The sequence below is a fragment of the Balaenoptera musculus genome, chromosome 1 (genome assembly GCF_009873245.2).
Source record: "Balaenoptera musculus isolate JJ_BM4_2016_0621 chromosome 1, mBalMus1.pri.v3, whole genome shotgun sequence".
Taxonomy (NCBI): Eukaryota; Metazoa; Chordata; class Mammalia; order Artiodactyla; family Balaenopteridae; genus Balaenoptera; species Balaenoptera musculus.
Genome location: NC_045785.1, coordinates 113,225,617 through 113,245,118, shown reverse-complemented (window position 1 = coordinate 113,245,118; position 19,502 = coordinate 113,225,617). Strand labels below are relative to the sequence as shown.

At 46.5% G+C, this 19,502-nt stretch overlaps 2 protein-coding genes across 8 annotated transcripts in view; one reads left to right on the top strand and one right to left on the bottom strand.

The window, feature by feature from the left end:
* Positions 1 to 13,719, top strand: part of GON4L (gon-4 like) — a 90,790-nt gene extending 77,071 nt beyond the window's left edge. For 5 of the 7 annotated variants that reach the window (XM_036847942.1, XM_036847966.1, XM_036847935.1 and 2 more), the window contains 11 exons: positions 164 to 419; positions 1,054 to 1,238; positions 2,135 to 2,332; positions 3,562 to 3,705; positions 8,206 to 8,349; positions 8,452 to 8,571; positions 9,755 to 9,868; positions 10,431 to 10,641; positions 11,499 to 12,126; positions 12,219 to 12,321; positions 12,731 to 13,719. In XM_036847942.1, coding sequence (XP_036703837.1) covers positions 164 to 419; positions 1,054 to 1,238; positions 2,135 to 2,332; positions 3,562 to 3,705; positions 8,206 to 8,349; positions 8,452 to 8,571; positions 9,755 to 9,868; positions 10,431 to 10,641; positions 11,499 to 12,126; positions 12,219 to 12,321; positions 12,731 to 12,880 — 2,253 coding nt within the window. In that variant the 3' untranslated portion in view covers positions 12,881 to 13,719. The remainder of the gene's footprint in view (positions 1 to 163; positions 420 to 1,053; positions 1,239 to 2,134; positions 2,333 to 3,561; positions 3,706 to 8,205; positions 8,350 to 8,451; positions 8,572 to 9,754; positions 9,869 to 10,430; positions 10,642 to 11,498; positions 12,127 to 12,218; positions 12,322 to 12,730) is intronic. The other 2 variants (XM_036847971.1, XM_036847958.1) reach the window with 2 other exon arrangements.
* Positions 13,256 to 17,470, bottom strand: MSTO1 (misato mitochondrial distribution and morphology regulator 1). The gene is made up of 14 exons (XM_036847993.1): positions 17,335 to 17,470; positions 17,089 to 17,224; positions 16,516 to 16,585; positions 16,345 to 16,420; positions 16,023 to 16,077; positions 15,798 to 15,936; positions 15,514 to 15,631; positions 15,302 to 15,436; positions 15,042 to 15,194; positions 14,611 to 14,742; positions 14,353 to 14,537; positions 14,020 to 14,124; positions 13,818 to 13,930; positions 13,256 to 13,523 (listed from the first exon to the last, which is right to left on the bottom strand). The coding sequence occupies exons 1-14, from the start codon at positions 17,416 to 17,418 to the stop codon at positions 13,309 to 13,311; spliced, it is 1,716 nt and encodes a 571-aa protein (XP_036703888.1). The 5' UTR covers positions 17,419 to 17,470; the 3' UTR covers positions 13,256 to 13,308.
* Positions 17,471 to 19,502: the final 2,032 nt, after the last annotated feature.

The following is a 19,502-nucleotide window of genomic DNA, read 5'->3' as shown; positions in this document are numbered from 1 at the left end:
AAAAAAGCAAAAAAAAAAAAAAACCCCAACCCCCCCAAAAAAAATCTGCTTCCCACCCCCCCCATCAGTTAATTAACCTCAGTTTTCTCCTGAAAAAGTCTGTACAGTCAGCACTTGGTGAGCCACTGTAGCGCTCTTGAACACTCTTTGGGGTGTTTTGCAGGAAACAATGGAGAAACTGACTTGGCTTGCATCTGAAAGGCGCATGAGTCAGGAGGGTGAGTCTGAGGAAGAGAACTCCCAGGAAGAGAACTCTGAACCTGAGGAAGAAGAGGAAGAAGAAGCAGAAGGAATGGAAAGCCTGCAGAAAGAGGATGAAATGACAGACGAAGCCATTGGAGACCCTGCTGAGAAGCCTCCTACCACCTTTGCCTCCCCCAAGACTGCTCCAGAAGTGGAGACCAGCAAGTCCCCACCAGGTGAGTTGGACAGGCCTGAATGGGGGCGGGTCTCAGGTGGCCTCATTGTCTCAGGGACATGTGCAGAATAGCTAGCTTATAAAACAGGTGCTAGTTTCCAGAGGAAATCCTCTGGATCCCCCCTGCCACTCACCCTTCCCCCCAGACAGATGTTTAACCTGGTGCCATTGCAGAGAAGAGACGCTCAGAAAATTTAAATTTGACTTTCATCAGCTGCTAGATTTGTACTCAGTTCATGCAAGTTTTTATACTGGTTCTTAATTCATCTGTCATGCATGAGGCCAAGAGTTATGTTTATTTCAGAAAGCACTGCTTATTCCTCACCAAGACATAGTCTCTTGAGAGCCCAACATCAGACCATACTCACTCTTTTTAGACTCCCATTTTCAATATGCAGTAGCCAGGTATCTCATTATCATGCTGGTTGGTGCAGTTATGCTGCCGACTCTGCATAGGTTTGACTTGACGGGGACAGACGTGCCTCTCATAACATTTTTCCAACAGCTTTTCTCCCAAGTTACTACATAATATCGAATAGGATTTGGATGTGGGGGGATGGTGTGTGCATGGGGTGGGATGGGGAGAGTCGAGGTTGCAGGGACAGAGAGACAGTTGTTTTCACATGTGCTCTAAGGAGAGAACATCAAAGCTGCTGGAAAGGGCCGGAGCAATCATCGAGTTCGCAACAAGCGGGGCAGTCGGGCCCGGGCCAGCAAGGACACCTCCAAGCTGCTGTTGCTGTATGATGAGGACATCCTCGAGCGAGACCCACTCAGGGAGCAGAAGGATTTGGCCTTTGCTCAGGCTTATCTGACCAGGGTAGGCAAACGCTGCTTCCTGTTCCTGCCAGTTGCTTTCAGTGAGACTGCTTCTGTTTCAGGGGAGGTGTTTTTAAAATGAAGTATGCTTTTCAGGCTGCACAACAGCCTTCTATGCCTCTGCCTTTGTTTTCCTGGAATTACCAAAAGAACTGTGTGAGAGAACTACAAGGGCACCGACTTCAGTCCTAAGCAGATCTATTATTACTGCCTTAGCGTATTACCCCTCTTTTGGCAAGAAATGGGGGAAAGGTGATTTCTACCATCATCAGTGAGAGGATAGGCTAATAAGGACCTTTACTGAGCCCTTGTCTTGAAAAGAAAGACATTTGGTACACTGGCCAGAAAGTGGGCCTCAGTGATCTTGAGAGTCATGAACCGACCTGTTGGTGGCAGTGGTCCCTATCTCATTCTTTTGGTAACCACCTGCTTCCTTTATACCCCCAGCAAAGTGGAGTACTAGCGGTGATAGTCATGATTTTTCTTGTCTCCTAATATTTTACTAACATTCCTAATTTATGTGTTATTTACCCTCAGATGGTACCGTGCTGAAATATACATACCAAGCACTCCTTATATATCTCAGTATCGAGCTGAAACCAGGATGGAGAGGTTAGGGGTGTGAGCTAGAGAAAAGCTTACCTGGTATTGTGGGTAGGGCTCTGGTTCCTGGAAAATGAAGGTTTTTCCATCCCCCACTGCCAGAAAAAGAGCTGTGCCTAGCTCATGGCCCTGTGTCTTCCATTAACAGTCAGATCTGAGGACCTGTCAGAGGAGAAGCCTCTGAAGGATAGTTCTAGAGCTCTCTAACAGTAGCTCCTCCTCCTCCCTCTGTCCCATTGTTTCTTGTTGGGGCCCAAAGAAAGGGTATTGATGATTGAAAGTCCTCCTGTATAGGTCCGAGAAGCCCTGCAGCATATCCCTGGCAAATATGAGGACTTCCTTCAGGTCATCTATGAATTTGAGTCAAATACTCAGAGGCAGACAGCTGTGGATCTCTACAAGAGCCTGCAAATCCTGCTCCAAGACTGGCCTCAGCTCTTGAAGGACTTTGCTGCTTTCCTATTGCCTGAGCAAGCCCTGGCCTGTGGATTAGTAAGTAGAGGGGCAAAGACAGCACACGAGGATTCTTGGGTCAGAGCAAGACTGGGATTGAACAGTGTTGATCAGCACTGTTCCTGTCTCCTGACTGCTTCCAGTCAGATAGCCTTCCCCTAGCCCAAGGTCATAAGAGCCTCCTTCTTTTCAAGAGGTGGTCTTCCCAACTTCTGTTCTCTCATTTTCTTTACATGTAAAATGAGGGGGTTTTTCCTTTGTTTCTGGTGGAGACCTTAGGTAAATCATATGCCCTTTGCTTCTCACTGTTGTGAAGCAGGCATTCATTCAACAAATATTTATTGAGTACCTACTATTTGTCAGGCAAAGTTCTAGGTACTAGGGATATAGTAATTATAAAAGACTAAAATCCTCGCCCTCATGGAGCTTAATGTTCTCATGGAGCTTATGTTCTCATGGGGAAAGTTAGGTGATAAACAGTAAGACATATATATTGTAAATATATATATATATATATATATAATAAAAATGATAGTGTATATATAAACAGTAAAATATATATAATGCTTTATAGTGAGAATGTTGCAGTTTTATACACGGTGGTCTGGGAAGGCCTGTATGGTAAGGTGACATTTGAAATGTTGGAGAGTAAGTGTCTGAACATGAGGAATATCCCACTAGTTCTGGGTGTCTGTCAAGATGGATAAACACAGGAATAAAGGATATAATGAGATTATTTTGAGAGTCTTAAAGCAGTTAAATGGTAATGGTATGATTATACATAATCTTCTCTTCCTGTATTATTATGCGGATCAAATGAGTATATATGTGAAAATTCTTTGTAAACCGTGAAATGTGTCTGATCTCACAATCCATGAAACAGTAAGCAATTTGAGATGTTTAACTCTTGAATCTTTCATTTACATCTTAGTTTTCTTGGGTTGGTAGACCCCAGTGACCCAAGGTGGATAGATGCTAGAGTCTTTAAAAAAAAAAAGATCTCACAGGGAATTCCCTGGTGGTCCAGTGGTTAGGATTCGGCGCTTTCACTGCCAGGGCCCGGGTTCAATCCCTCACTGGGGAACTAAGATCCCACAAGTTGCGCAGCACAGCCAAAAAGAAAACAAAATGATCTCACAGTTGTAAACCAGAGCCTTGTTATTCCCCGTGCCCGTAGCATATTTTTCTTGCTTCTTATGCTTAGAACCCTCAAGTCCTGCTCACACTGTACAGATGACTCCTCTTTTGCCCTCTTTCCACTCTTGTAGTTTGAGGAGCAGCAGGCTTTCGAGAAGAGTCGCAAGTTTCTTCGGCAGCTGGAAATTTGCTTTGCAGAGAACCCCTCACACTACCAAAAGATTATCAAGGTCCTCCAGAGCTGTACAGACTGCTTGCCCCAGGAGATCACTGAGGTATTCTTTCCTGTCCTGCTTCCTTTCCATTGTCACCTGGGCTTTAGGCCCTTCATTCTCCCTTCCCTAACCTATTCCATATCCTCTTGCTTCTGAGCGGTGGACTTCATGGAGGGGATGAAGAAGGCAAGGAATTTTTAGGCTTACCTAAAGCATAAAGCACTGGGGTGGGGTGGTTGCCACCTGAAACCAAAGCCTGACTGCTCCTCACAGGCTTAGGAATGCCGTAAGTGCCCTGGAAGGGAAGTTTGAGGAAGGAAGTGATGGTCTGGGTGGGGGGTATGGGGAGGAGTGGGTTGCTTCCTTGCTCTGCCTTGAGTTGGTGCCTGAGCTGGAGATCAGTAAGGCAGGGATAGAGAGTGGTGTCACTGGGAATCAAACCTGTTAATAATACAGGCATCCCTAGCCAAGACATGGAAGCAACCTAAATGTCCATGGACAGAGGAGTGGATAAAGAAGATGTGGTATATATATACAATGGAATACTACTCAGCCATAAGAAAGAATGAATTAATGCCATTTCCAGCAACATGGATGGACCTAGAGGTTATCATAGTAAGTGAAGTAAGCCAGACAGACGAAGACAAATATCATGGGATGCCGCTTATATGTGGAATCTTGAAAAAAAAAAAAGTACAAATGAACTTATTTACAAAACAGAAATAGATCCACAGAAATAGAAAACAAACTTATGGTTACTAAAGGGGAAAAGGGGGCGGGGGAGGGATAAATTAGGAGTTTGGGATTAACATATACACACTGTATAAAATAGATAACCAACAATGACCTACTGTATAGCCCAGGGAACTATACTCAATATTTTGTAATAACCTCTAAGAGAAAAGAATCTGAAAAAGAATGTGTGTGTGTGTGTGTGTAAACTGAATCACTGTGCTATACACCTGAAACTAACACAACATTGTAAATCATCTGTACTTCGATAAAAAAAATATACAGGCATACCTCGGAGATATTGCAGCTTCAATCCCAGACCACTGCAATAGAGTGAATATTGCAATAAAGTGAGTCACACGAAGTTTTTGGTTACACAGTGCATGTAAGAATTATGTTTACACTATACCTTAGTCTATTAAGTATGCAGTAGCATTATGCTCTAAAAAATTTACACACGTTAAGTAAAAAATGCTCACCATCTGTAAATCAACTGTACTTCAATTAAAAAAAATGCTGGGCTTCCCTGGTGGCGCAGTGGTTAAGAATCCGCCTGCCAATGCAGGGGACATGGGTTCAAGCCCTGGTCCGGGAAGATCCCACATGCCGCGGAGCAGCTAAGCCCGCAAGCCACAACTGCTGAGCCTGCATGCCACAACTACTGAAGCCCGCACACCTAGAGCCCGTGCTCCACAACAAGAGAAGCCACCGCAATGAGAAGCCCGTGCTCTGCAACGAAGAGTAGGCCCCGCTCGCTGCAACTAGAAAAAGCCCGCACACAGCAACCAAGACCCAACGCAGCCAAAAATAAATAAATTAATTTTAAAAAAATGCTAATCATCATCTGAGTCTTTAGCAAGTTGTAATCTTCTTGCTGCCGGAGGGTCTTGCCTCAGTGTCGATGGTGCTGACTGATCAAGGTGGTGGTTGCTGAAGGCTGGAGTGGATATGGCAGTTTCAAACAACAAGGAAGTTTGCTCCATCGATTGGCCCTTCCTTTCATGAATGATTTCTCTATAGCCTGCAATGCTGTTTGATAGCATTTTACTTACAGTAGAACTTATTTCAAAATTGGAGTCAGATGTTACAAAACTACAATAGTCAATACAGTGTGGTCATGTGCACAGATTAATGGATGAGAATAGAAAGTCCAGAAGCAGACCCAAATATATATGGGAATTTGATATTTGATGAAAGTGGCATCCCAAACTAGTGGGAGAAAAGATGGGTTGTTAAATAAATGATGTTGACATAACTGGGTAATTAACTGAAGGAAAGAAAAAAAATCAAGTTGGAACCCTACCACATTTATACCAGAAAAAATTCCAAATGGATCAAAAATGTAAAAAAAAAAAAATTGGAGTCATCCTCTCAAACCTTGCCACTGCCTTATCAACTAAGTTTATGTAATATTATGTAGTATTATTGTGTAATAGTCTAAATCCTTTGTTGCCATTTCAACAATCTTCACAACATCTTCGCAACATCTTCACCAGGAGTAGATTCCATTTCAGGAAACCACTTTCTTTGTTCATCTGCAAGAAGTAACCCCTTATCTGTTCAGGTTTTGTCATGGGATTGCAGCAATTTAATCCCATCTTCAGGCTCCACTTCTATTTCTAGTTCTTTTGCTGTTTCTACCACATCTGCAGTTACTTCCTCCACTAAAGTCTTGAACCCCTCAAAGTCATCTGTGAGAGTTGAAATCAACTTCTTCCAAATGCCTGTTAATGTTGACTCTTTTTACCTCTTCCCATGAACCACAAATGTTCTTAATGGCATCTGGAATGGTGAATCTTTTCCAGAAGCTTTTCAATTTCCTTTGCCCAGATCCATCAGAGGAATCACTATCTGTGGCAGCTGTAGCCTTATGAAATGTATTTCTAAAGTACTAAGACTTGAAAGTCAAAATTACTCCTTGATCCATGGGCTGCAGAATGGATGTTATGCTAGTGGGCATGAAAACAACATTAATCTCGTTGTACATCTCCATCAGAACTCTTGGGTGACCAGGTGCATTGTCACTGAGCAGTAATATTTTAAAAGGACTCTTTCCTGAGTAGTAGGTTTCAACAGTGGGCTTAAAATGTTCAGTAAACCATGTTGTCAACAGATGTGCTTTCATCCTGGTTTTGTTGTTCCATTTAAAAGAGCAGAGGCAGAGTAGATTTAGCATAATGCGGAAGGACCCTAGGATTTTTGGAATGGTAAATGAGCATTGGCTTCAACTTAAAGTCACTGGCTGCATTAGCCCCTAACAAGAGAGAGTCAGCCTGTTCTTTGAAGCTTTTTTTTTTTTTTTAAATATTTATTTATTTATTTATGGCTGTGTTGGGTCTTTGTTTCTGTGCGAGGGCTTTCTCTAGTTGTGGCAAGCGGGGGCCACTCTTCATCGTGGTGCGCGGGCCTCTCAATATCACGGCCTCTCTTGTTACAGAGCACAGGCTCCAGACGCGCAAGCTCAGTAATTGTGGCTCACAGGCCCAGCTGCTCCGCGGCATGTGGGATCTTCCCAGACCAGGGCTTGAACCCGTGTCCCCTGCATTGGCAGGCAGATTCTCAACCACTGCGCCACCAGGGAAGCCCTTTGAAGCTTTGAAGCCAGGCATTGACTTCTCCTCTCTAGCTGTGAAAGTCCTAGATGGCATCTTCTTCCAATAAAAGGCTTTTTGTACACTGAAAATCTGTTGTTTAGTGTAGCTACCTTCATTAATTATCTTAGATCTTCCGGATAACTTGTAGCTTCTACATCAGCACTTGCTTCTTCATCTTGCACTTTTATGTTGTAGAGATGGCTTCTTTCCTTAAACTTTATGAACCACCTCTTCTAGCTTCACAATTTTATTCTGCAGTTTCCTCACCTCTCTCAGCCTTCATAGAACTGAAGAGAGGGCCTTGCTCTGGATTAGGCTTTGACTTAAGGGAATGTTGTCACTGGTTTGATATTCTGGTTTGATCTTAGACTACAAAAACTTTCTCCATATCAGCAATAAGGTTGCTTTACTTTCTTATCATTTGTGTGTTCACTGGAGTAGCACTTTTAATTTCCTTCACTAACTTTTCCTTTGCTTTCACAGCTTGGCTAACTGTTTGGCACAAGAGGCCTAGCTTTTGGCCTGTCTCGACTTCAGACATGCCTTCCTCACTAACCTTAATCATTTCTAGCTTTTGATTTAAAGTGAGAGATGTGCGACTATACCTTTCACTTGAACACTTTGAGGCTTTGTAGGGCCTAAGTGTTCAACTGAAATTGGCCTAATTGTCTCAGGGTATAGGGAGTCCCAAGGAGAGGGAGACAGATGGGGGAACAGTCGGTCGATGGAGTAGTCAGAACACATACAGTGTTTTATCTTTTAAGTTCACTTCTTATATGGGTGTGGTTCATGGTGCCCCCAAATAATTACAGTAGTAATGTCAAAGATCACTGATCACAGATCGCCATAATAAATATAATAATAATGAACAATTTTGAAATACTGTGAGAATTACCAGAATGTGACAATGAGACATGAAATGAGCAAATGGTGTTGGAAAAATGGTCCTGATTTGCTCGACACAGGGTTGCCACGAACCTTCAATTTGTAAAAAACACAGTATCTGTGAGGTGCAGTAAAGCAAAGACACTAAAACGAGGTCTGCCTATACCCCTGCTTTGTAGGCAAGTAAGGAGGGAGAGGAAGTTTAAGAGTTCTTAGTTATCAAAGAGAGGCTTCTGTGTGTCTCCCAGTTAACTAGGAAAGTAGAACCCAGAAGTATGTGGGATTGATTTGGAATGGTGGCCTAGAGAGGCTCTGGAGACTTCATCTTTCCTTCTGCAACTCTCCCCAGCTCAAGACACAGATGTGGCAGCTCCTCAAAGGCCATGACCACCTACAGGATGAGTTCTCCATCTTCTTTGACCATCTGCGCCCAGCAGCTAGCCGTATGGGTGACTTTGAAGAGATCAGTTGGACTGAGGAGAAAGAGTATGAGGTACAGGCTGTGAGGCTGCTGTAGGGTTGTGAAGGGGGAAGGCCATGTGTAGGAGGGATATCTGCCCAGAGTCTGTGTTGAGTGGCACCAACTCCTCCCCAGTTTGATGGCTTTGAAGAAGTGGTACTACCTGATGTGGAAGAGGAAGAGGAACCTCCCAAGATACCCACAGCCTCAAAGAACAAAAGAAGAAAAGAGATTGGGGTCCAAAATCATGATAAGGTACACCAGGTTGTTGGGGATTATCCATCTTTCATGAATCAAGCCTTGAGTTTTCTGTCTGAGTGGTCCTCTGGCTTAGGGTGGTGCAAAAGCCTCTGTGATCTGAGGCAGTCATGGAGCAGGAACCAAAGGTCAGGCTGCTGTGGACATGCAGAGCCCATGGGAAGAACGGTGCAGCTGCTGAAGAGGTCCCACCCATGATTGCCTCATTAGAAGGATCTGTTTCTCTAGCTCAGAGCTATTTCTCTTGTCGTTGGGTCTTCTTCCTTTCTGTTCTTGTGAAAAAATAGAACCAGGATTCCTCATTTTAATAATAATGACAACAGCTAATACTGAGCTGTGTTCCAAAGTATCGCGTGTCTCTTGTATTTTACGTGGACTATTCACTCGTTTAACTCTCACAATAACCCTATGAAAAGATTGCTCTTGTTTGCATTTTATAGAAAAGGAAACTGAATTGCAGAGAGGGGCCATTGCCAGGGTCTCATGTTTAATCAGGGGCAGTGCTAGGATCTGAGCCCACGTTGTCTGGCTCCAGAGTCAGCTTGTACTCACTGCTGTCTATTGCTCTTCAAGAAGTAGTCTTTTTAGTCCATTTCCCTTTACTACGTGTCTTGCTTGTACTCTTTCTTCGGGAAAACTGCTTCTTGGTAGCTGAATGACCTTGGGCAATTTATTTAATCTCTCTTTGTTTCAGTTTCTTCATTGTCAGTGGGGATAATAATGGTACTTATGTCTTGGGTTTGTTGAACAGAGAGTATCATTGAGTGAGCCTTCCATATGTACAAAGCCCTCTCTCAAGGGGATTGGAGGAGAGGGGAGAGCTCAAGGCACAGGGAGACAGAAACAAAGACAGACGAGTGAGTAGATCGTATCTCATGAGGGAGCTCTCCAGTGACTTTGCCTCAGATTATGTTTCACTTAAATATTTCTTGAAACATCTGGGCAATTGGGATATGTCAGTCTTTGGGTCATTTACGGATTGTTTCAGGGATTCATAGTAGGCTTTAATTGAGTTTGGGCATTGATTTCCCCAGGCAACGTGAAGAGATGATGTATAATGAAAGAGAAAGGAAGCGGGGGAGGGGGTCAGGGGGCGGGCTTGTTCAGATGGCTCACAACTTAGCTCCCTCTATTGGTACCAAAAATGCTTGGCAGTTAACCAAGCCCAAGTGTCTCCTAGGAGGCTGAGTGGCCAGATGGGGCCAAGGACTGTGCCTGCTCCTGCCATGAGGGAGGTCCTGACTCCAAGATGAAGAAGAGCAAGAGGAGAAGTTGTAGCCACTGCAGCAGCAAGGTGAGGAGGGAACTGGTACCAAGGGGTATCGGAGCTGCCTAGGCCAACCCCCAGGTTGCCTTGCTGTTTGCGGTATTGTTTGCTACCACAGATGTGTACCTTATTGAATTCCTAAAAAGATTACATGTGGATAAGTAATATGCTGTATACATACACATTAGTGTGTGTATGCAAAATAAATAGAATCTTTAAAAATATATGTATAATGGATTTTGCTTTTTCAAGAGAATCTTGTAGGTGAAGCTTTTGGAATAGAGAAGAATCAACCAGTTCATATATTTCCCTCTTAGATTTTTTTTTTTTAATGAAACAAACCTGTGTGAGGAAATAGCCTAAAGGTAATGCTGGTTCTCTGAAGTAGGGTTGGTTGGCAGCAGAAATACAGTCCTTGGTTAGAGGATTGGTAGAATCCAGCCCTCTTTTTTGGGCCATTTAAAATTGTTGGAGCGGGCATGCATGTTGGTTGACTTGCTGAGCATCATGGCAGGGTTGATCTTCCTTTGGTCGGCCCCTAAGACAAAAAAGGTCCGGAGACCCTTGACCCAGAAGGCCATCCCTGCAGGTCTGTGACAGCAAATCCTACAAGAGCAAGGATCCCCATGAGTTGGTGGGCGGCAGCCCCCACGGAGAGGCCAGTCCTGTGCCTGCTGCTAAGGAAGCTGGGCAGGGCAAGGACGTGATGGAGGAGGAATCCCCAGAGGAGCGAGAAAGCACTGAGGCAACCCAGAGCAGGACTGGCAGGAGTACCAGGAAGGGAGAGACACCTGTTCCAGGTGAGTCATCCAGCTGCCCAGCCAGCCTTGCTCCCTTTACTTCTGTCTCATTCGCACATACTTCAAGCAAGAACGTCTTTGAGCCTGGATAATATTAGTCTTTTCAGGGATGGCCTACCACCTCTTTTACTAATAAACCAGTAGGAAATCCTTACTGTCCAGCCTTAATTTTCTTTCCTGTGGCCCCAATCCTCTTGCAGAAATAAGAGTGCTACAAATCAACACGATCCAGCATTTTCTTCTTTTTTTTAAAAAAAATATAAATTTATTTATTTATTTTTGGCTGCGTTGGGTTTTCGTTGCTGCGCACGGGTTTTCTCTAGTTACGGCGAGCGGGGCTACTCTTCCTTGCGGTGCGCGGGCTTTTCATTGCGGTGGCTTCTCTTGTTGCGGAGCACGGGCTCTAGGCGCACGGGCTTCAGTAGTTGTGGCTCGTGGGCTCTAGAGCGCAGGCTCAGTAGTTGTGGCTCACGGGCTTAGTTGCTTCGTGGCATGTGGGATCTTCCCAGGCCAGGGCTCGAACCCGTGTCCCCTGCATTGGCGGGTGGATTCTTAACCACTGCACCACCAGGAAGTCCCAGCATTTTCTTCTTGTGTTCCCATTCCTGAACCCCTTCCCCTTGTCTCCAGATCCTCTATGGTCTGCATTCTAAAGCCTCAGCCATTCTCAGCTTTGGCAGTCAGACTTCATATCTTTATATAAGCGACCCTAGCCCCCCCCCCCCCACCTCACCTCACTCTTGGACCTTAGAACTTTATCACGGTAGCTTGCCAGAGTGACCGCATGGTAATTTGTAGTCCTTAGATGCATTGTGACCCTGTCCATACCCTTAGATCCTTATTTTCCTCCTAAACAGGATTGGCAGCAGGGAGCACTTTGCTGTCTCCTCAAGAAGTGACTTTTACAGACCAGCTCCTCCTCGATGGCCCACCGCCCTGCTCACCAGAGACTCCTCAGCTTCCCTCCAAAACCGGAACTGTGCTGTGCGCTGTTAGGAGTAACCAGGCTGGGCCTGAGGTTCTCTCCTGCCCCGTGGCATCCCCCAGACTTCAGGATGAGGGCGAGGGCCATAAGCCAGGGCGTGAGTCAGAGGCTTCCATGCTGGTCTGGAATGCTTCAGAAACTGAGAAATTGTCTGGAACCGTTGAACCCCCTGCTTCCTTCCCGAGTCCTGTTTCCTCAAGGACCGGAGACTTAGGGGGGAGACAGGTGTCTGGGAAACCAGATACTCAGGAGAGCTGGCTGCCTTCCAGTAGAGCTGGGGTGACAGCGGACGGGGTGTCTCCTGTCCATGAATCTTCTTCATCAGGAACTGACACCTCAGAGACTTCTCCCAAAGCCCCTAGAGGAGGTTTGGCTAAAGACAGTGGAATACAGGGCAAGGGTCCAGTGGGGGAGCCGCAGACGAAGGCCACGGAAGCTACAGTGTGTGCCAACAACAGCAAGGTCAGCTCCACGGGGGAAAAGGTTGTCCTGTGGACAAGGTAGGTGGGGATGGATGTGGGAGCGTGTTTGGAAAGTGCATGGAACACACCCATGTTACTGATTCAGATTAATTGCCTTATGTGGATTCCAGGGAAGCTGACCGCGTGATTCTGACCATGTGCCAGGAGCAAGGAGCACAGCCGCAGACTTTTAGCGTCATCTCCGAGCAGCTGGGAAATAAGACCCCTACTGAGGTAAGTAGGGGAAACCCTGCTAGAGCTTCAAGCTCCAGAGGAACCAAGGAAAGGAAGAGGACAGGTTGGCCAGCTAAGAGGTGATTGGTGATTATAAAGGTCTGCCCTGAGGAAGACCTTGACTTGTCAGCGCGGTTAGTCGTGGCTCTAGAAGAGAGAGGGCATTGAATTTTGAGGTAGAAGCCCCAGGGATTGCATTCTAGTTTTGTTTTTAGAAGGAATGTGACTTTGGGCAAAATGTTTATAGCCTTTTAACCCGAGTTTCCTTATCTATAAGGAGGGCAACAGCCCTCACCGCCTTACTGTGTAGAAGAAACGAGATTGTTCAGATTGGGATATAGTGCTTAGTAAATGTTAAAATGTTACTAACTTAAGAAAGGTGAATGCCAGCCTCCTTCTCTCCTCCTAGGTTTCCCATCGTTTTCGAGAACTCATGCAGCTCTTCCACACAGCCTGCGAGGCCAGCTCCGAGGATGAGGACGATGCCACCAGTACCAGCAATACAGACCAGCTGTCTGACCACGGGGACCTTCTGTCTGAGGAAGAGCTGGATGAGTGAGACCCTGGGAGCGTGAGGGTGTCATCTGCACAGGATCGAATCCAACAGGCACCCTGATCGGCGGAAGGGTGGCTGTACTTTGCTTGTAAAACCCTTGAGCTCAGTATGAGGAGCTGGGGGAGCAGGGGGCCAGGGACAAGGACAATGGCAGGCTGGGGTTGGATGGCCCTGCCATCCTGTGTGTCTTTTATGGAGACCTTAGAAATCTACGTTGTAAAGAGCATTGAGGGAGAGTGCAGCTCAGTTCCTTTTCTGTGTGTTTTTTTATTTCCTTTTTTGTCTGGTGGTACATATTTATTGTTGTGTGATCTGATCACAGTGTTTCTAAATGTAATAAATGCGTATGTTGGTGTAGCCAGTCCCAAGACACTGAGCTCCTGCATCCAGCAGTTTTTATTGTAAACTAGCTCTTTCCTTTTCTTGGAGCTTTAGTCCATGAGGCTGTTGCCACTCTGGTAGCACTGGGCCAGGCTGCGTAGCTCCTGCAGCGTCTCCTCTAGGTCATCCTGTTCCACTCCAGCGTCCATGAAGCTGGCCCAGCGCCGCAGGTCGAGTCTGGCGAGATCTTTGGCCAAATCTCCCAGGCTCCGGTTCAAGGATGAAGAGGAGCAGAGGGCCCCTAGCACTGGGATGCTCTCCACCGCTGCGGAGGGAGAGAAACGGGAGCCCTGTGGGCCGTCCTACCCTTGGGACTCTGTTGCACACACAGGGAAGTCTGGGCCTCTGGTAAACTTGATTGTATAGTAAACTCAATAAGTTTTGTGTGCTCTCCCCTTCGTATACCAGCACCCCAGAGGAAGAACACTTCTCTCAGGAGCCACAGAGTGAATAAAGGCGCGGCAAACTGGGAATTTCCAAAGTACCTTTATCCAGTAAGGGTTATAGTAAAACTCTCCCATGCTTGAAAACCTCTTGGTTTTCTTCACCTCCTACATACCTGCCCCTGTTGGGGGACCATCCAGAACCAAACCCTGCTGGCTGAGGCTTGAGGAGAAGAGGTAGGGGTAAGGAGGAACCACCTTACAGGGAGTCAGCAGCAGATGAGAAGAGCTGTGGGGCAAGAGGACAGCAGCTGAGTGAGAAAAAGTCAGGGGAGGTCGGAGGTCTGGGAGGAGAGCAGGAGCAAGCATTATACTGACCTCCTGACTCTAGGCTGCTGCTGCTGCAAATACTGGGCCAAGACTTCTTCCCCGGTGGTGCACGCGTGGAGCAGGGAGGGCAGAGGTGTCCCTGGGGTGAGCTGACTGCCAGAACAAAGCCAAAACCACCTTTAGTCTGTGGCAGCACGAATGAGAAACTAGGACTTAGGTTCTCGGGCCATCAGCTGGATCGGGATGCTCACAGTCTTTTTTTTCTTTCAAGCGGGCCAGAGGGAAGGAGAGCAGGGCAGTGCCATTAGAATATCCAGACGTATGAGAAAAGGATGTGAAACAAAAGTCTGACAAGGGCTCCTAAGGACCACCAGCCCTCACCTGGTGTGGCATGCTCTGTCTAGACCCCTCAGCACCACGGACTGGGCAAAGCAGCATGTTCCAGAAGGGTCCCCACATGCAGACAGTGGGGTCCATGGGGTGGCCTCTCCAAGCTGCATCAGCGTATCAGGGAGGGACTGGCTTGGAACTAAGGGGAAGGGGATGGTTGCTCCTGCTGTGACCACCTAAAGATAAGGAAGAAATCAAGTTATAGAGCTTTTTCTCAGCTCTGACCCATCTCCTCACAAAGCTTAATACCTTTTTCCCAGAGAAGTTCAGCATATCAGCCAGATGAACCATGGAAATTGGCGAGGAGCATAGGCGATAAGGAACAGTGACTGTGTCCAGGGCTGTAGCCAGGATGGCGCCACAGTGGAAGGGCAGAGCGGCCTGTAAAGAGGATACAGAGAAGAGCACTTGGCCTTCTGGGTGTGGAGAAGAGTGTGGAGGCAGAATAGTAATGGCAGAGAGGCCCCCCGCAGGCTTTGGGACAAAGCAGGGGTGTGTTTGGCCCAGGGCTGGATAAGCATAGGACAGTGTCATCTAAGAGGCCACATCAGAGCCGAGTTCAAGCTGAGGCTTCAAGAATAGAGCCAGTAGCAGATAAAGGCTGACTCGGGGAGCGCGTGCGTGCGTGTGCGTGTTGCCCTGTCACTAGCTGCAGTCAGAACGAGAGCATCGAGCCTTACATCATATTGCAGGTGAGGGAAGTTGACAGGTGGCTCAGGTTGCAGCCCCAGGCTCCCACCCAAGGATAAGGGGCAGACCAGAGAGCTGTGAGCAGACAGGTGCACCAGACCGAAAGCTGTGTTTAACAGACGGTAGATGTTTTTCTGGGGCTCCTGGTGAAAGAAATGAGAGTAGTTTGTTTTAAGCAACTTTCTCACTGGGCTATCCTCATTTCTCCCTCCTTACCCTGTGACCGTTTCTCCCCACAAGAACTACTCACCCCGAGGCGGTACGGACCAGGGAGCAGGCCCCAGGTTATTATTCCCCGCCCTGAATACTCGTCTTGTAGCAACTCTGCGGCCTTGGCGCCTACCCCAGAGAAGCCATTGTGCAGGTCACACAGGATCTGGAAGCCCTGGAGAGAGGTGAATGGCGAAAGTCGGCAGGATGAGGGGAGTTTCTACCCAAGTGCCCGCCACGCCACGCAGCTACCTGTAGGTAGTCGCACTCCTCCACGTAGAAGTGCAGCCTGTCCTCCAGCTCTTCCAGGTACTTGGGTTCCTTCAGGATACTCTCCCCTTGGCCAAAAGCCTCCAGGCGACCTGTTTCCCTGCCATGCATAAACACAGTCCAGGATTTACAGGACTCCCCCACTTCCATCCCTCTGCCCAAGAGCTCTTGTATTGGAGGAGGGCAGGGAAGATGGCCTCAAGAGCCTCATCCAACATTAGTGGGGACCCAGTTTCTTGCCTCACAGCCTCTGGGGCCCTCCATACCCATCATGGTTGTACTTCTGAATCATACAGATGCTTCGGGGATGGAGATGGACTCTGAGAAAGTCTGACCAGACTCTGATGCTGCCCTCTGTGGGGATAACTGGTTTTGGAGTTGTAGCGGTGGTGAATGGTGGGGGACCTGAAGAAAAAGTAGAGGAAACGTACCTTTCTCCATGTTCCTGATCTGCCCCATTCCCCATTTTGCAGTATCTGGAGAAGTCTCACCTTTGCCATTGGGAATGGATTTGACCCTCCAGATACCATCACTATTCAGCACTCCCTGGGAGGGATGAGAAAATCTACATTTAGGTCCAGGCCGTCTAGACGCAAAAGTTGATTTATCCTCCCTGATTTTGCTGGCCACACCCTACAACCTCCTTTCCTTTCCGTTCACGTACTCACAGTCCTTTAGTAGGAGAAAAAAGTGCTTTTCCTCAAAATACCATTCTAGGGCATTTAAGATGGCTAAAATTCTCTTTTTCTCTGCCCCAGTGGAGGCACTCTGGTTGTAGCACTGGGCTTAAAAGTTCAGGGCAGAGGCCCTCACCTCTGCACTCAGGAGGTCCTGGAGATAAGGGTTCTTGGGATAGAGTTCCTCTTTGTGTGTGGTGAGCTTCCCTTGCCTGAAAGAAATTGGAGATTGATCTTAGTGTCAGTTTCCCTGAGTTCTCCAGCTTCCTGTGCTCCTTCCCAACTCCTCTCCAAACATCACAAGTACCATGCTATTGCAGCATCTAGCTGTTTGTCCCTGTAGAGTCCACCTTCTTGTTTTAGGGAGCTCAGACTACCTGTACAAAAATAACAGACAATGTTAGGTAAAGCCCTGTCCCTCCCATCGTTCAGCTAACCTTCCTCTGATCACCTGACAACCTGCTGTCATCATCACTCCAGCACTTGGCCCTTCCAAGCTTTCTTGATTAGACATGGGTTGAAAAAAACCCTTGCCTAGGAGAATGTAGATTCCATCCTTCATTTCCCAGCTTAGTCCTTAGCTTTGGGACCTGGGCAAAGACCACACCCAGTGGTTCTACGGGAGCGCCACAGTTCAACATCTCACTGTGTCTAGGGACAAGTAGCCCATTCCAGAGATAGCTCTTGAACGGAATAAAATTTTGCTTTCTTGCATCCCCTCAGGTGTTGGCATACTGTGGTTAGCTCTCCCTATGGCTCCTCATCTCTGGTCCTTCAGCCTAGTATAGTCGGGGTCAAGGATCTTGAAGCGAACGGATGCTAGAGACTCCGCACGTGAAAGGGAACACCGGGAATTGGCTGACTCCAGCCACCACCTAACCCTTCAGATCCATGAGTATGAGTCTCGGTGTGTAAGTCTCTTGGCCGTGTAACGTCCGGCCGGTCCGGTACAGGACGTCGGGGCACAGCTCTCCCGGCGGTTCTTTGGCATCGGTCGGCCTGCACAGCGCAGCATCCTGGGGAGGCACAGAGGAAGGACTGGACTCGGGTGGCGAGAGGAACAGGCCGGAAGCAAGGACTGGAGATCCGGAAAGGTTCAGCTGCGGCAGCCGTCCAGAGACCTTACCTGCTGGTTCCACCAGTGCGCTCCCACGAAACCCGCAAAATGTCCCAACTGCAAAGTGAGCACCTCCCGGGCCCCGCCCGCCATGCTGCGCGGCTCCGCGGGGTAGCACAGCCACAGCCTGCCCACCCGCTGCTCCTTGCCGATTGGCTCAGCAGGCTTGTGGGTGGGGCCTTATTCCCGGCGTCCTATTGGCCCATAAACACATCCTTTCCCATAGGATAAATGATTCGTTGGGCTTTAATGACACCGCTCCTCATACCCCGCCTCTTCCTGGCGTGGAACAGTCTTGCTTATCAGTCGTTGTTGTCGAGGGGCGGGGCACAGTGGCGCAGACCGGAAGTTTTGGGCACCAGGGCTCAAGTGCCATGCTGGAGCGTTCTTGACGCTGGGTTCTTTGCATCCCCCGTGGGGTCCCTGGCGCGGCTCACTAAAGATTCTCCTACCTACTCCTACCTGACGGCTCTTGCAGCTGTTGTGTCTTTTTTCACAGGATACTTCTGCTGGCTAATAGCGACTCAGGCAAAAAATAAAACCTTGCCAGAAAACTACACGCTACCCTAAAGCCTCACGTGTCCTCTCCTTCCTGTCCAAAACTCAACAGCCTTCCTGACTTCTAACCCTGTGGACTGGCTCGGTCTGTCTGTCTGTCTATCTGTATCTATGTAATGTAAGTCAATCAGAGTACATATTCTTTTGCGTCTGCCTTTTGCTCAATATTGTTAACTTCTTCCCTGTTCTTGCATATACTTATAGTTCATTTCCATTGCTTCAGAATACCATTGTAGAAATATACCTCAAATGATCTACTCTGATAATAGACTTTGGAATTGTTTCCAGTTTGGGGCTATTAGGTGCTACAGTTAACATTCTTGTGCACACATTTCTGTTGTGTATATACCTAGGAGTGTAATTGTTGAATCATAAGGATGGGTATGTTTGAATATGGTAAATAACACCAAACTTTTCTAAATTTACCAATTTACAGTTTCACCACCGGTGTAGGAGTGTTTTCAGGTGATGTTCCATAACCTTGACAACATTAAAAATTTTTAGTCCATATCATTGGTTTTAGTTTTCCTGATTATTAGTGAGACTGAGAGCACCTTTTTATGTTTATCACCATTAGAATAGCCACTTTTGTGAAGTGCATGTTCAGGTCTCTTGCCCATTTTTCTTTTGGGTCATCTCATCCATTTGTAGGAGTAAGTACTTTATTCTGAATACAAGCCCTTTGTCAGTTACTTGTGTTGAAAATATCTTCTCCCACTGAAGTATATTAACTCTCCCGCTATGATTGTCTATCTCCTTGTAATTTTGTCAGTTTTTATTTTCTTAGGCTATGTTATTACTGCATACTACTTTACAGTTTTATTTTCCTGATGGACTGAAACTTCCACCATTATAAACTATCCCTCTTTTTCTCAAATAATACTGTTTTACCTTAATATCTACTTTGATAGTAATATAGATGAACCAGCTTTCTTTTGGTTAGTGTTTGCATGGTGTATCTTTTTTTGACTCGCAACTTTATCTCTTGAAGACAGTATACTATATGCCAGAAGCAAACACCAAGATGGGATTATACATGCATGTGCTTTATTGGGGAAATGCCTGTGTGGGGACATCTCAGGAAACCAGAAGAGGCTGGGAGAGTCTCAGACCTTGATGAAGGTATGAACCCGGTGAAGAATAGAGGGAAGGAAGAAGTCTGACTGCAGTTTTTTTTTTTTTAACACCCTTATTGAGGTATTATTTATATACAGTAAATGATATTGAGGTGTCACTTACATCCATCTTAAGTGTATGATTTTGTAAATAAAGAGTTGTGCAGTCATCACCACAATTCAGTTTTAAAGCATTTACATCATCCCCAAAAGATTCTTCCTGTGTGATTACAGGTAAACCCTGTTCCTACCTCTAACACCAGGCAACCACTGATCTACTTTTGCCGTTATAGATTTGCCATTTCTGGATGTTTCATATAATCATATAAATGTATTTTTTTGTGTTTGGAGTCTCAGCATAAGGTTTTTGAGTTCCCATGTTGTAGTATGTATTAGTATTTTGCTCAGTTTTGGTTATCCGTTTACAAGTTGATGGATATTTGGATTATTTTTACTTTTTAGCTATTATGAATAATGTTGCTATGAATAGTCTCATGCTGCTTG